General features: G+C 40.9%; 1 protein-coding gene across 4 annotated transcripts in view; it reads right to left on the bottom strand.

Annotated features, from left to right (window-relative positions):
• The window catches only part of si:dkey-17o15.2 (UAP56-interacting factor), a 41,146-nt gene extending 28,472 nt beyond the window's left edge, over positions 1–12,674 (bottom strand). The window contains exon 1 of one of the 4 annotated variants that reach the window (XM_041219688.1): positions 12,246–12,674. In XM_041219688.1, the coding sequence (XP_041075622.1) occupies positions 12,246–12,318 (73 nt within the window). In that variant the 5' untranslated portion in view covers positions 12,319–12,674. The remainder of the gene's footprint in view (positions 1–12,245) is intronic. The other 3 variants (XM_041219690.1, XM_041219687.1, XM_041219689.1) reach the window with 3 other exon arrangements.
• Positions 12,675–13,266: the final 592 nt, after the last annotated feature.

Here is a 13,266-nt window from a genome sequence, read left to right as displayed (position 1 = left end):
GAAAGAAGTAATTTACAAACCGCTAACCAAGATCATGCAGCAGTCTCTTGACACAGGGGTGGTACCGACAGACTGGAAAATTGCAAACGTAATACCGATCCACAAAAAGGGAAACAAAACTGAACCAGGTAACTACAGACCAGTAAGCCTGACTTCTATTATATGCAAACTTATGGAAACTATAATAAGATCCAAAATGGAAAATTACCTATATGGTAACAGGGTACTGGGAGACAGTCAACATGGTTTTAGGAAAGGGAGATCGTGCCTAACTAACTTGCTTGATTTTTTTGAGGATGCAACATCGATAATGGATAATTGCAAAGCATATGACATGGTTTATTTAGATTTCCAGAAAGCTTTTGACAAAGTCCCGCACAAAAGATTAATTCTCAAACTGAACACAGTAGGGATTCAAGGAAACACATGTACATGGATTAGGGAGTGGTTAACATGTAGAAAACAGAAAGTACTGATTAGAGGAAAAACCTCAGAATGGAGTGTGGTAACCAGCGGTGTACCACAGGGATCAGTATTAGGTCCTCTGCTATTCCTAATCTACATTAATGATTTAGATTCTGGTATAGTAAGCAAACTTGTTAAATTTGCAGACGACACAAAAGTAGGAGGAGTGGCAAACACTGTTGCAGCAGCAAAGGTCATTCAAAATGATCTAGACAAGATTCAGAACTGGGCAGACACATGGCAAATGACATTTAATAGAGAAAAGTGTAAGGTACTGCACGCAGGAAATAAAAATGTACATTATAAATATCATATGGGAGATATTGAAATTGGAGAAGGAATCTATGAAAAAGACCTAGGAGTTTTTGTTGACTCAGAAATGTCTTCATCTAGACAATGTGGGGAAGCTATAAAAAAGGCTAACAAGATGCTCGGATACATTGTGAAAAGTGTTGAATTTAAATCAAGGGAAGTAATGTTAAAACTGTACAATGCACTAGTAAGACCTCATCTTGAATATTGTGTGCAGTTCTGGTCACCTCACTATAAAAAAGATATTGCTGCTCTAGAAAGAGTGCAAAGAAGAGCGACCAGAATTATTCCGGGCTTAAAAGGCATGTCATATGCAGACAGGCTAAAAGAATTGAATCTGTTCAGTCTTGAACAAAGAAGACTACGTGGCGACCTAATTGAAGCGTTCAAAATTCTAAAAGGTATTGACAGTGTCGACCCAAGGGACTTTTTCAGCCTGAAAAAAGAAACAAGGACCAGGGGTCACAAATGGAGTCTAGAAAAAGGGGCATTCAGAACAGAAAATAGGAGACACTTTTTTACACAGAGAATTGTGAGGGTGTGGAATCAACTCCCCAGTAATGTTGTTGAAGCTGACACCCTGGGATCCTTCAAGAAGCTGCTTGATGAGATTTTGGGATCAATAAGCTACTAACAACCAAACGAGCAAGATGGGCCGAATGGCCTCCTCTCGTTTGTAAACTTTCTTATGTTCTTATGTTCTTATGTTTTGTAAAAACAATAATTCAGCTTTGGAAATCTGCACCATAGAGTCTGAGGGTGATAGCAATAGCAAAACTTTACAATGGAGCAAAAGTTAGTCTGCCTCAGATCTTTAGTGTAAAACAGTGTATTATATTAACACTGATATCTTGGCTAGACGGAGGAGTTAGGACAGCCTTGTTTGCTGATGATTCATGCCCAGCATTGAGCTTGTTGCTATATAAAGGACTCTGCAGTACAGTGCCTTGTAACATCTGCTTTACATCAACAGCTCAGTCTGGAAAGTGCCAGTCTGGAAACCTGCTTCAGATCCTGATGTCATCGTGGATTTATAACCAGTGAATACATTTATTTATTCTCTCTAGTTTCTGTCATTTAACCAGTACAGGGGATCTGCACGATTAACTGTATTATTGTGAAAACATATGGGACTGGTTTATGTCATGAACTTGATAAACACATACACAAAATATATAGTTAGATGAATAATAATAATTATAAGTATGCAGTTAATTCTAATTGGATAGGTCTAGCATTAACCAATTCTGGAATTAATAATCTTACATGTAACTAATTTCAGCCCAGGCTCAAACACTGAAGTAACTGTTCTATGGAATGGTATTATACAGGTTCATTCCATGTCAAATCAACCAAAGTTGAGGAAAATCCCCACCTCAGGATTTGGATTTTGTTTATATTTTGTGTCGTGGAAGATACAGGTCAGGTCAATGATGAAGATTTGCTGAGGTACAGTCCACCCTCTTTAGTGGGGTTTGGAGGGGAGGGGGTGGGTAGTCATACTTGAAACATGTCTCTTTTTGATTTTGAGGATCCCTGTGAATGCTTCTGTTATACAGGTACTGTTGAAACAAGCATTCATGGGTTATACAGTAGATGAGTGTTTGAAGGACTTAGCTGAGTGAAATAGCTGACTTGGTAATCTGTCTGCTACACAGTTTAATAGTTCTCTGACTAGGTGTGGAACCATCACTACATGTACAGTATATAAAGACTTTAATGAGTTGACAGAGAGTCACAATCCATCACAAGACTCATTCAAAAACTTGTCATAAACCCGTATCTGTTCTGCCCGTATCATTGTGTCACACGCTGTTGTACCTGTAATTCAGATATCCGAAAATTGAAAATTCCTTTTTCTACACCACTGGAAAAAACAGATGGAAACCGATTACCAAATCAATTATTTCACCACAAGTCCTTCAAACGCTCATCTAAAACCCATGAATGCTTGTTTCAGAACTTTGCAAGAATCAATTTTTAAAGATGGCAACAAAGAAGAAATAAGAGGTCAACAGTATCTGTGTAGCCCTATGACAAGCCACTTGCATACAAGGATTATACACATTTATGCTTTTAGTTTTATGGATTTATTTATGTATACACGTTTTATGTTTTTCTTGGTTAAACTCGAACTATTTGCTAATATTGTACAATATACCCCAAAACAACATAAATGTGTGTTGTTCATGTTTGTACATTTATTAAACTGTGAAGGAGACAGATTACTGAGTCAATTATTTTACCACAAATCCTTCAGATCCTCATCTGTAAGCCCACCAAAGGTCAGTCTGTTAACTTGTGTCCCACAAGGGGTTTCAGCCCTTCAAAGATAGGGCCATTTTCGATACTTTCATCCTGAAGCCTTTTTTTGGGGTCATTAAATCAGACAGTAAAGTAGGGTAGACAGTAGCAGAGCTGCACACAGAAACTAAATGATGAGCACAACTAAGCAATTTGAAAGTGATATCTCTTCTACTTTAGAAGGAACATGCACTTAAAAATAAATCACAATTTGACAATTTTTCAATTTTAAGGCCTCCGGCAACACAGAAATACTAAAGCCGTGGTACTTACAGAAGATCTACCTGCTATCTGTAGAGAAGCATCCATAGGGCTACTGACATTCTAAATATCATGTTTAAATCCTCAGAATTACTCCAAAATGAGACGCGTTTCAAGTATGACCCCCCCCCCCCCCCCCTTACAAAAGAGGTTGTATCTCAGCAAATCTTCATCACTGCACTTAAATATTTGGCCTGGTTTCATACCTGACCTGTATCTTCCACTACACAAGATATAAGCAAAATCTAAATCTTGATGTGGGAAGCTCTGGTTGAGTTGACACGGAATGACCCTATTGGTAATAATGCATAAGGTAGTGTGTAACATGAGAATTGCATGCCTTTGGGTTGGCATTAAATTCTCATTTATCATACGCTACGATAAGTTCTGGTCAGCAATTTTTCCTGGTGCATCGCAGACCGCGGTAAAGTTAGCTTGATGTTCAATATTCGTTTGATATTCGATTCACGTTAACCCGACACAAATGAAAATGGCTTTATCTCCCTGTCACAAAGACGGCCAGAGTGGGGGACATCAGACCAGAAACAGGTTCAGGAAATAAACGACAGAGATGTGGAGTTTGGTGGAGCTGAGCGAATGGTCTCGACACACAGGACATGGCATTGGTAGCCAAAATAAACAGACAAACAAAACGGTTCTGTCTTGTTGGACCGAGGTCATGAGGCTGGCGCGTGATATTCCTTTTGCGGGGCACCTCGGAGCAGAGAAGACAAGGGAATGGATATTGGCTCGATTCCATTGGCTTGGTTTTCATACTGATGTGTCGAATGTATTTACAGTATAATTGTAAATCTCGAAAACTACTCACTTCTAAATCTTTTGTAGTCATCTTTGTATTACTTTAGTATAAATACATGTTAATTTGGATTCATATGTTGTTTTTTTCTGACTTTATTTGAATGAAAAGACACACATTTGCCCATTTTCCCATTGGAAATAGTGATATTTTGAAATATCACTGTCCTGGTCACAAAAGCAAAGTTTGTGGGGAATAATAGCCATTTTCTATACTTTTGAGGCATAGGCAATTAGGAAATAACACTTACTACCTAGGAACAAAAAAAAATGTTTTTTTGTTACACAGTGTTATGCAACGTGATACCCAGAGGCAGTTCCATTGAGGTCCACTAGCGCTGCTGCAATAGCCACCGAGTTAGCACAGATTATGGCTAGAGAAGGGATCCCCATGGAAATTTTGACCAATCACGGAACCAATTTTTTGTCCAATAAGTTACAGCAGGTATACAAAATATTGAAAATACGTCCCATCAGGACGTCCGTTTATCATCCACAATTGGACGGTCTGGTGGAATGCTTTAATTAGACCTTAAAGTCGATGCTGAGGCAATTCGTGACACAGGAGCAGAAACATTGGGCATCGCTTCCTCCCTACCTCCTTTTTTGCTGTGAGAGAAGTGCCGCAGAGTTCAACGGGGTTCTCCCCCTTTGAGCTCCTGTATGGCTGGCAGCCTCGCGGCATTCTCAACCTGCTGAGAGAGGGGTGGGAGGAGCACAAAGGTTCATCTAAAAATGTAGTGAAGTATGTGCTCCTACTAAGAGATCGCCTGGATTTGGTCGGTCGTTTGGCCCAGGACAACCTCAGATCGGCTCAGCACCGACAGTAGCAGCATTACAACAAAAATGCACAGATTCAAACCTTTCGACCAGGGGACAAGGTAATGCTGCTACTTCCCTCATCAGAGTCAAAACTGTGTGCTAAATGGCGGGGGCCGTATGAGGTGATTCGGGCTATAGGGAAAGTACATTATGAAATTAGAGAACCCGATCGCCGGAATGAACGTGAAATTTACCTATTAATTTGTTAAAGCCCTGGCAGGCAAGGGAGGTCTTATTTATAGCCCTAGGCAATATGGAGGATGATTTATGCCCCTGTCCAGAGACCCCAAGCACAAGAACGATTTCTATGGGGGAACAATTGGTTCCAGATCAGCAAAGAGAGCTTATTGAGGAGTTCAGCAATGTTTTTTCTGAAGTGTCCGGCAGAACAAACTTACATTATCTCTCCACCAGGTGTCACAGTGTGAGAGTGACCGTACCGGATCCCAGAAAGTCGATGAAGTGGCGTTTGCAAAGAGGTATGAGATATGCTCGAGCTTGGGGTGACTGAACCTTCCAGGAGCGAGTGGTGCAGTCCAATTGTCATAGTGGCCAAGAAAGACAGCACCAACCGCTTCTCGAGCATATTCTATACCTCTTTGTGAACGCCACAGTGGTTAACCTGTTAGTCGACCTCACCAAAAAGAGTTCTCCAAATTTAATTAAATGGTCAGCTGAGTGTCAGGGGGCATTTGATACGATTAAGCGTCGACTTTGCCAGGCCCCCACTCTTATTACTAAGAGATTCATCCTCCACACTGACGTATCGGATGTAGGTTTGGGTGCAGTCTTGTCCCAAAAAGTAGCTGGAGCAGAACACCTGATATTGTACCTGAGCAAAAAAATGTTACCTCGGGAACGTAACTACTCCGTAGTTGAAAAAGAGTGTTTGGCCATTAAATGGGCTACTCACTCTTTACGATACTACCTGCTGGGACACTCATTTGATCTGGTCACAGACCACGCCCCACTCACGTGGTTAAGCACAATGAAGGACAGCAATGCCCAGAAAACTCGGTGGTATCTGGCATTGCAGCCCTTCATGTACCATATGGTACACCATGCGGGGAAAGACAACCAAAATGCAGATTATTTTTCCTGGGAGGGGGGAGTAATGGGAAAAGTAGATTTAGCTGAGTGTTCCTTCAGCTCCACTCTGAGCGGTGGAATATGTGACAGAAATACAATGAGTTCTGGTGATAAATCTTCCTCCTGACCTGTGAGGGCGCTAAAGAATTGAAGAAGTATCTGGTGCAGCAGAGACTCTGCTGTTCTTGAGGCTGAGGGTGCAGACGCTGGGTTGCTCAAGGGAGCACACCAATTCCAGGAAGTCATGACACAAAGGGAGGGCTTGCTGTGGTTCCCCTTTCCCTCCTGTTCTGCCGGCCATGGAATGTCCGTGGCTGCAGCTGCACGCTGCATTAGCACCTGGAACTCTTCCCTCCGTGACACATGCAGCAGAGGCGGTATGGAGCCCTCCGCTGTGGCCTGCCATATGGAAGTAGCTGGGTCTGAGACATCTACTGCACTAACATGTAACTATGATGTAATAGGTGTTACAGAAACTTGGTTGTCTGAGAGTGACGGGGACGAATATAATATTTGTGGGTATACACTGTACAGGAAAGACAGGCAGGACAGAAGAGGAGGAGGGGTAGCGCTATACATAAGAAACAGTCTTGAAGCCCAGGTGTTAAACCTGGACAAAGAAAATAAAGCCAAATCAATATGGGTCAGAATAATGGACAAAAATTCAAAGGGCATAATAATAGGAGCATGCTATAGACCACCAGATTCAGACGGTGAGCAAAATAATCTGTTATACAATGACATTAGAAAGGAGAAGCCATACTAATGGGGGATTTCAACTTCCCCCATATAAAATGGGAAAACCCAGTGGGTAGCACGACGGACGAAATTGAAATGGTGGAAAGGACAAATGACTGCTTCCTAACACAATTTGTCAAGGCACCGACTAGAGGGGAGGCATGCCCTGATTTAGTCTTTTCAAATACCGAAGACAGAATAACTAAAACAGAGGTCAGAGAACCACTGGCAAACTCAGACCACAACATGGTCTCATTTGAAGTGTTTTTTAAAACCCCAAAAGTAATGACTAAAGCTAAGGTTTACAATTTTAGAAAAGCAAACTATGAAGGTATGAAACAGAGACTAACAGAAGTAGATTGGAGTAAAATAGAGAAAACACCCATAGAAGAAGGATGGTTGTTCTTCAAAAATGTAGTACTAGAGCCGCAAAACAATTACATCCCTAAAGTAGACAAATCTAAATGTAAAACTAAATTGCCAAAATGGTTTAATAGATAAATTTAAAAAAATATTCAGAGAAAAAAGGCACTTTACAGAGCATTAAAAAAGGACCAAAAAGACAGTACACAGAGAGAGTACACGGAACTGCAAACAAAAGTCAAAAAGGAAGTTAGAAAGACCAAGAGAGAAATAGAAATGAACATTGCTAAGGGGGCTAAAACCAATTCCAAAATATTTTTCCAATATTACAACAGCATGCACACATTCAAAGAGGAGGTTAAATGTTTAAGAGATACAAATGGCAAAATCATAGATGAAGAAAAAAATAGCAAATATATTAAATGATTACTTTTCACAAGTTTTTACAAAGGAAGATACGGACAACATGCCCCACATGTCATCCAGTTCCTATCCAGTTTTAAATAACTTTAGCATAACCGAGGCAGAAGTGTTAAAGGGACTAGGAGCTCTTAAAATAAACAAATCCCCTGGGCCGGATGAGATCCTCCCAGTAGTACTCAAAGAAATGAAAGAAGTTATTTACAAACTGCTAACCAAGATCATGCAGCAGTCTCTTGACACAGGGGTGGTACCGACAGACTGGAAAATTGCAAACGTAATACCGATCCACAAAAAGGGAAACAAAACTGAACCAGGTAACTACAGACCAGTAAGCCTTACTTCTATTATATGCAAACTTATGGAAACTATAATAAGATCCAAAATGGAAAATTACCTATATGGTAACAGGGTCCTGGGAGACAGTCAACATGGTTTTAGAAAAGGGAGATCGTGTCTAACTAACTTGCTTGATTTTTTTGAGGATGCAACATCGATAATGGATAATTGCAAAGCATATGACATGGTTTATTTAGATTTCCAGAAAGCTTTTGACAAAGTCCCGCACAAAAGATTAATTCTCAAACTGAACGCAGTTGGGATTCAAGGAAACACATGTACATGGATTAGGGAGTGGTTAACATGTAGAAAACAGAAAGTACTGATTAGAGGAAAAACCTCAGAATGGAGTGTGGTAACCAGTGGTGTACCACAGGGATCAGTATTAGGTCCTCTGCTATTCCTAATCTACATTAATGATTTAGATTCTGGTATAGTAAGCAAACTTGTTAAATTTGCAGACGACACAAAAGTAGGAGGAGTGGCAAACACTGTTGCAGCAGCAAAGGTCATTCAAAATGATCTAGACAAGATTCAGAACTGGGCAGACACATGGCAAATGACATTTAATAGAGAAAAGTGTAAGGTACTGCACGCAGGAAATAAAAATGTACATTATAAATATCATATGGGAGATATTGAAATTGGAGAAGGAATCTATGAAAAAGACCTAGGAGTTTTTGTTGACTCAGAAATGTCTTCATCTAGACAATGTGGGGAAGCTATAAAAAAGGCTAACAAGATGCTCGGATACATTGTGAAAAGTGTTGAATAAATCAAGGGAAGTAATGTTAAAACTGTACAATGCACTAGTAAGACCTCATCTTGAATATTGTGTTCAGTTCTGGTCACCTCGCTATAAAAAAGATATTGCTGCTCTAGAAAGAGTGCAAAGAAGAGCGACCAGAATTATTCCAGGCTTAAAAGGCATGTCATATGCAGACAGGCTAAAAGAATTGAATCTGTTCAGTCTTGAACAAAGAAGACTACGTGGCGACCTAATTCAAGCATTCAAAATTCTAAAAGGTATTGACAATGTCGACCCAAGGGACTTTTTTGACCTGAAAAAAGAAACAAGGACCATGGGTCAGAAATGGAGATTAGACAAAGGGGCATTCAGAACAGAAAATAGGAGGCACTTTTTTACACAGAGAATCATGAGGGTCTGGAATCAACTTCCCAGTAATGTTGTTGAAGCTGACACCCTGGGATCCTTCAAGAAGCTGCCTGATGAGATTCTGGGATCAATAAGCTACTAACAACCAAATGAGCAAGATGGGCCAAATGGCCTCCTCTCGTTTGTAAACTTTCTTATGTTCTTATGTTCTTATGTCTGATCTTGACGCCGTGAAGGACAGCTCGCTTGGGCTAGGAGGTCTAGGTAGTGGGGATCGGGAATGAGACTGTGGAAGTTGGGGCTGCCCGGCAGTAGGGGGCAGTCTGCCCTATGATTTTAGTAGGGTCTCTAGCATGATCTACTGAGCCCTTACAGTCTCCGCTAGCTCCACAAAGCGCCGCTCGGCCGAGCTTGGGCGTCTCTGAGGCGACTCCGATGGGGATTGACTGCGGCATCTGACGCAAGACCGGTGCTCATCTTGCCTGGGCAACTTTGGTGCGCACTGGTCGCACTGGTGGAAACCAACGGAGGACCCCATCGACTGCACTGACATGGTGTCGTAGGCAGGTCTGCTGTGCTCAGTGCCGAGATCGAGTGGTCGGTGCCGAGCCAATCCGCGCCGAGGTCGGTGCCAATAGTAGCGAGGTCGGTGCTGGGTTGTAGACGGCTCCGAAGCTATTCACCTGCGCTGAATCAGTCGGTGCCTGAATCGGCATCGAGGAGAGCGCTGTCGCTGCCGAGTGGTCGGTGCTGAGTTTGGTGCCGATGGGTAGCGCAGTCGGTGCCAGGCTGTAGACAGCTCCAAAGGTAGTCACCGGTGCCGAGCCAATCGGTGCAGGGATCCGCGTCAAGGAAAGCGCCAAACAGTCGGTGCCGAGTCAAACTGTGCCGAGGTCAGCGCCGGGCTGTAGGTGGCGCTGAAGATGGTTACACAGGTGCCGAGTCAATCGGCGATATTTCTTCAAGAATGATGGTCAGCGGGAAAAACTGTGATCAATACCAGCGTATGCAGGCGATTCAGTCAGTTTTGGCACCGTGGGCAAGCGCAGCCGCGTTAGGTGAGCCCAAGGCTTGAGAGGGGTGCTAGGCCCGAGCTGTTTTTTTTTTTTTTTTGTCTGCGGGGTTTCCTTACAGCACCACAACAGCTCTCCACATGGTATCTGAAAAAGTACATGAAGCCTCGTGCAGTGAAAGAGAGTAATGGCCGCTTACCAATCTCAAAAAAGAGGGGTCGAAACCAGCTCTAGTCAGTCAACTGACACGAGAATTAGGTAGGAGCACTGTCAATAATGCTCGAAACCATGATTCTACCATGGATAATTTAAATCCAACGATAAAAAACTGACAAATCAGCCAAATTCGGACAAAGAAAGCACGAAGCAATCTGTGACCTCTCAGTGAAGTGAGAGAGAAAATGGCGATATGCTACTCTGAGGACGTCCCTCTTCAGCAGGAGGTGGGATGGACTTCCCAACTCACAACAGGGCCCTGATAGGGCAGCTTTTTTATATATGCTCAGTGATTGGCAGTCACAGAGGGCTCTTTGCAATCAGTAATGGTTGTTATTCCATTTAAAAGGAACTGGTCTTCTTTAAACTAAAGTTGGTTTGGACACTGTAGCTGCTGTGATTGGGGCGATAAAGCCATTTTACGAATGTCTGGTAGGCTAAGTGTGCATATTATTTAAAAAAAAAAAATTCTTAAGATTCACATGTAAAACAGAAGCAGTGAAAGCATTCACAATTGGCCTTCTTTAAATCAAAGTTGTTTTGAAAACGCTAGCTGATGTGGTTGGGGATATCAAGCCATTTTGCGCATGTCAGGCTAAGTGTGTGTGCATATTCAATATGTTTTGTTTTTCACATATTATTCTTAGGATTCACATGTAAAACAGAAGCTGTTAAATAATTCACAACTAGACTTCTTTAAATTAAATTTGTTTTGAAAATGCTAGCTGCTGTGATTGGGGATATCAAGCCATTTTAATTGATGCTGGGGCAGTGGTGCGTATATGCGATATGTTATTGTATTTCACAAATTATTCTTTGGCTTCATGGGTAAAACAGAGACTGTGAAACAATTCACATTGGCCTCCTTTAAATTAAAGTTGATTTGCCCTCTGTAGCTGTGGTTGAGGAGATAAAGCCATTTCAAATGTGTCTGGTAGGCTGTGTTCGTATATGCAGTATGTTATTGTTTTTCGCAATTTATTTGTTTGATTCACATGTAAAGGATAGCTTGTAAAACAATTCACAATTGGTCTTATTCACATTAAAGTTGGTTTGGACTCTCTAGCTACTGTGGGAGATAAAGCCCTTTTACGCGTGGCTGAGGCTAAGTGTGCGTATATGTGGTATGTTATTATTTTCCACAAATTATTGTTAGGATCCACGTGTATAACAGAGGCTGTGAAACAATTCACAACTGATCTCCTTTAAATTAAAGTTGGTTTGAGTGCTGTAGGTGCTGTGGTTGGGGAGATAAAGCCGTTTTCATTCATGTCGGGTTAGCGTGAGTGGAATATCAAACGAATATCTTACGAACATCATACGTCATGCTATCTTTACCGCGGTGCATCGCAGCCCCTTAAAACGCAATACACGTTGTAACACTTTTTAAAGCGTACCAAAAAGAAACGACACAACGACCGGTTTAATAAATATCAACTGGATGAGACCACTGACAGAAATGCTAACCAGTTATTACATTTCATTGACGTCTGCAGATAATTTTCTTTTTAGAAAAGCGGTTTCTCCAAACATTATTCTAGTTGTAAACACGTATTTAAATGTGTTTCAGGGGACAACTAGAATAACGTTTTGAGAAATATATATTTTTTTTTTCTAAAAATGACATTAATGTCAATTGTTTTATATGTGTATATGAATTAAAAAAAGCCTTCAACATGTGTGTGTGTGTGTGTGTGTGTGTGTGTGTGTGTGTGTGTGTGTATGTGTATATATATGTATATATATATATATATATATATATATATAATATATATAAGATTATATGGAATACTATAACTGGAATATATGGACAGACGCACAAACTTATCGAGCTAAGCATTTAGTACTGCAGTTCACAGTGTAAAGTGGAGCTACACCAGAAACAAATCTGGATACACAAGAAATATTTTAAATACCCTAAAAGGCATTACATGACTATCGTGTGCACTCAGTTACACAATTACACATACCTAATGACATATCGATCTTCTCTGAGCTTCGCTCTGTCTCCATTGGCTCGGGGTCAGCAACGTTGTCGGACATTTCTATTTCCTAATTGCTCAGTCTTCTATGAATCCAAAATGAAAAATGAAAAATCAAGGTTGGAGTTCCCTCGTCGGCTTATATCTGTTAGTTGGGAAGACAGTGAGACTCTGGAATGCTAGCTGTGTCGCGTCGCGCTGATTTTGTAAAACATGTTTTTCACCTATCCTAACGATTTGAACGCTGCCATCAAACTACTGCTATACCTAATATCGTTCTTAAATTTCCCCGTGGCATACAGTACCGCTCTCCTGTCAGCTGTCTGGCTGCTGTTTGTGTCAGTTACATACCCCTGGTGAAACGATATCTATTACCAGAGCAGTCCAACACAGAGACTGCTTAAAATAGAACCAGCAACAGACTAATCCGACTCTTTTTGTACCTACATGATAATATTATGATGTATTGACAGGCAGCAAAACGTTTAATCTGTCTCCAGACGTTTAAAACTCACTTATAAAATAAATATCAGAGATCTACAGACAGACTGACATACAGATGTATGTTCATAGAGAACGGTAGAGATATAGACAGACAGACATGCATATAGACAGATACCAGACAGTTAGACAGACACAGATAGATAGATAGATAGATAGATAGATAGATAGATAGATAGATAGATAGATAGATAGATAGATAGATAGAACAGTTTAGTATACCCCCAGATCTTATTTAAAATGCCGAAGACACACCCCTCTGGTCACCCAGCAGTGGCATAGTGACACATGTTTAATAGCATCACAATTAGGGACCTGCGTTTTTACCGACTTTTTTTAACCTGCAATTCAGTCCTAAACCTCCAGATGTCTGTGTAGCCACTCAGCTAACAGATCAAAATAATAATTAAGTAATTAACCCACACAATTCTGGCTAATTAAAAAAAAAACACCCCCTAATTACAGGGGGCAATTATTGCCATTCTATAAATTTATGCATTTAAAGAAA

The sequence above is a fragment of the Polyodon spathula genome, chromosome 20 (assembly GCF_017654505.1).
Source record: "Polyodon spathula isolate WHYD16114869_AA chromosome 20, ASM1765450v1, whole genome shotgun sequence".
In the NCBI taxonomy this organism is placed as follows: Eukaryota; Metazoa; Chordata; class Actinopteri; order Acipenseriformes; family Polyodontidae; genus Polyodon; species Polyodon spathula.
The sequence above is the reverse complement of the archived record's forward strand: the minus strand, read 5'-3'. Positions and strand labels throughout refer to the sequence as shown.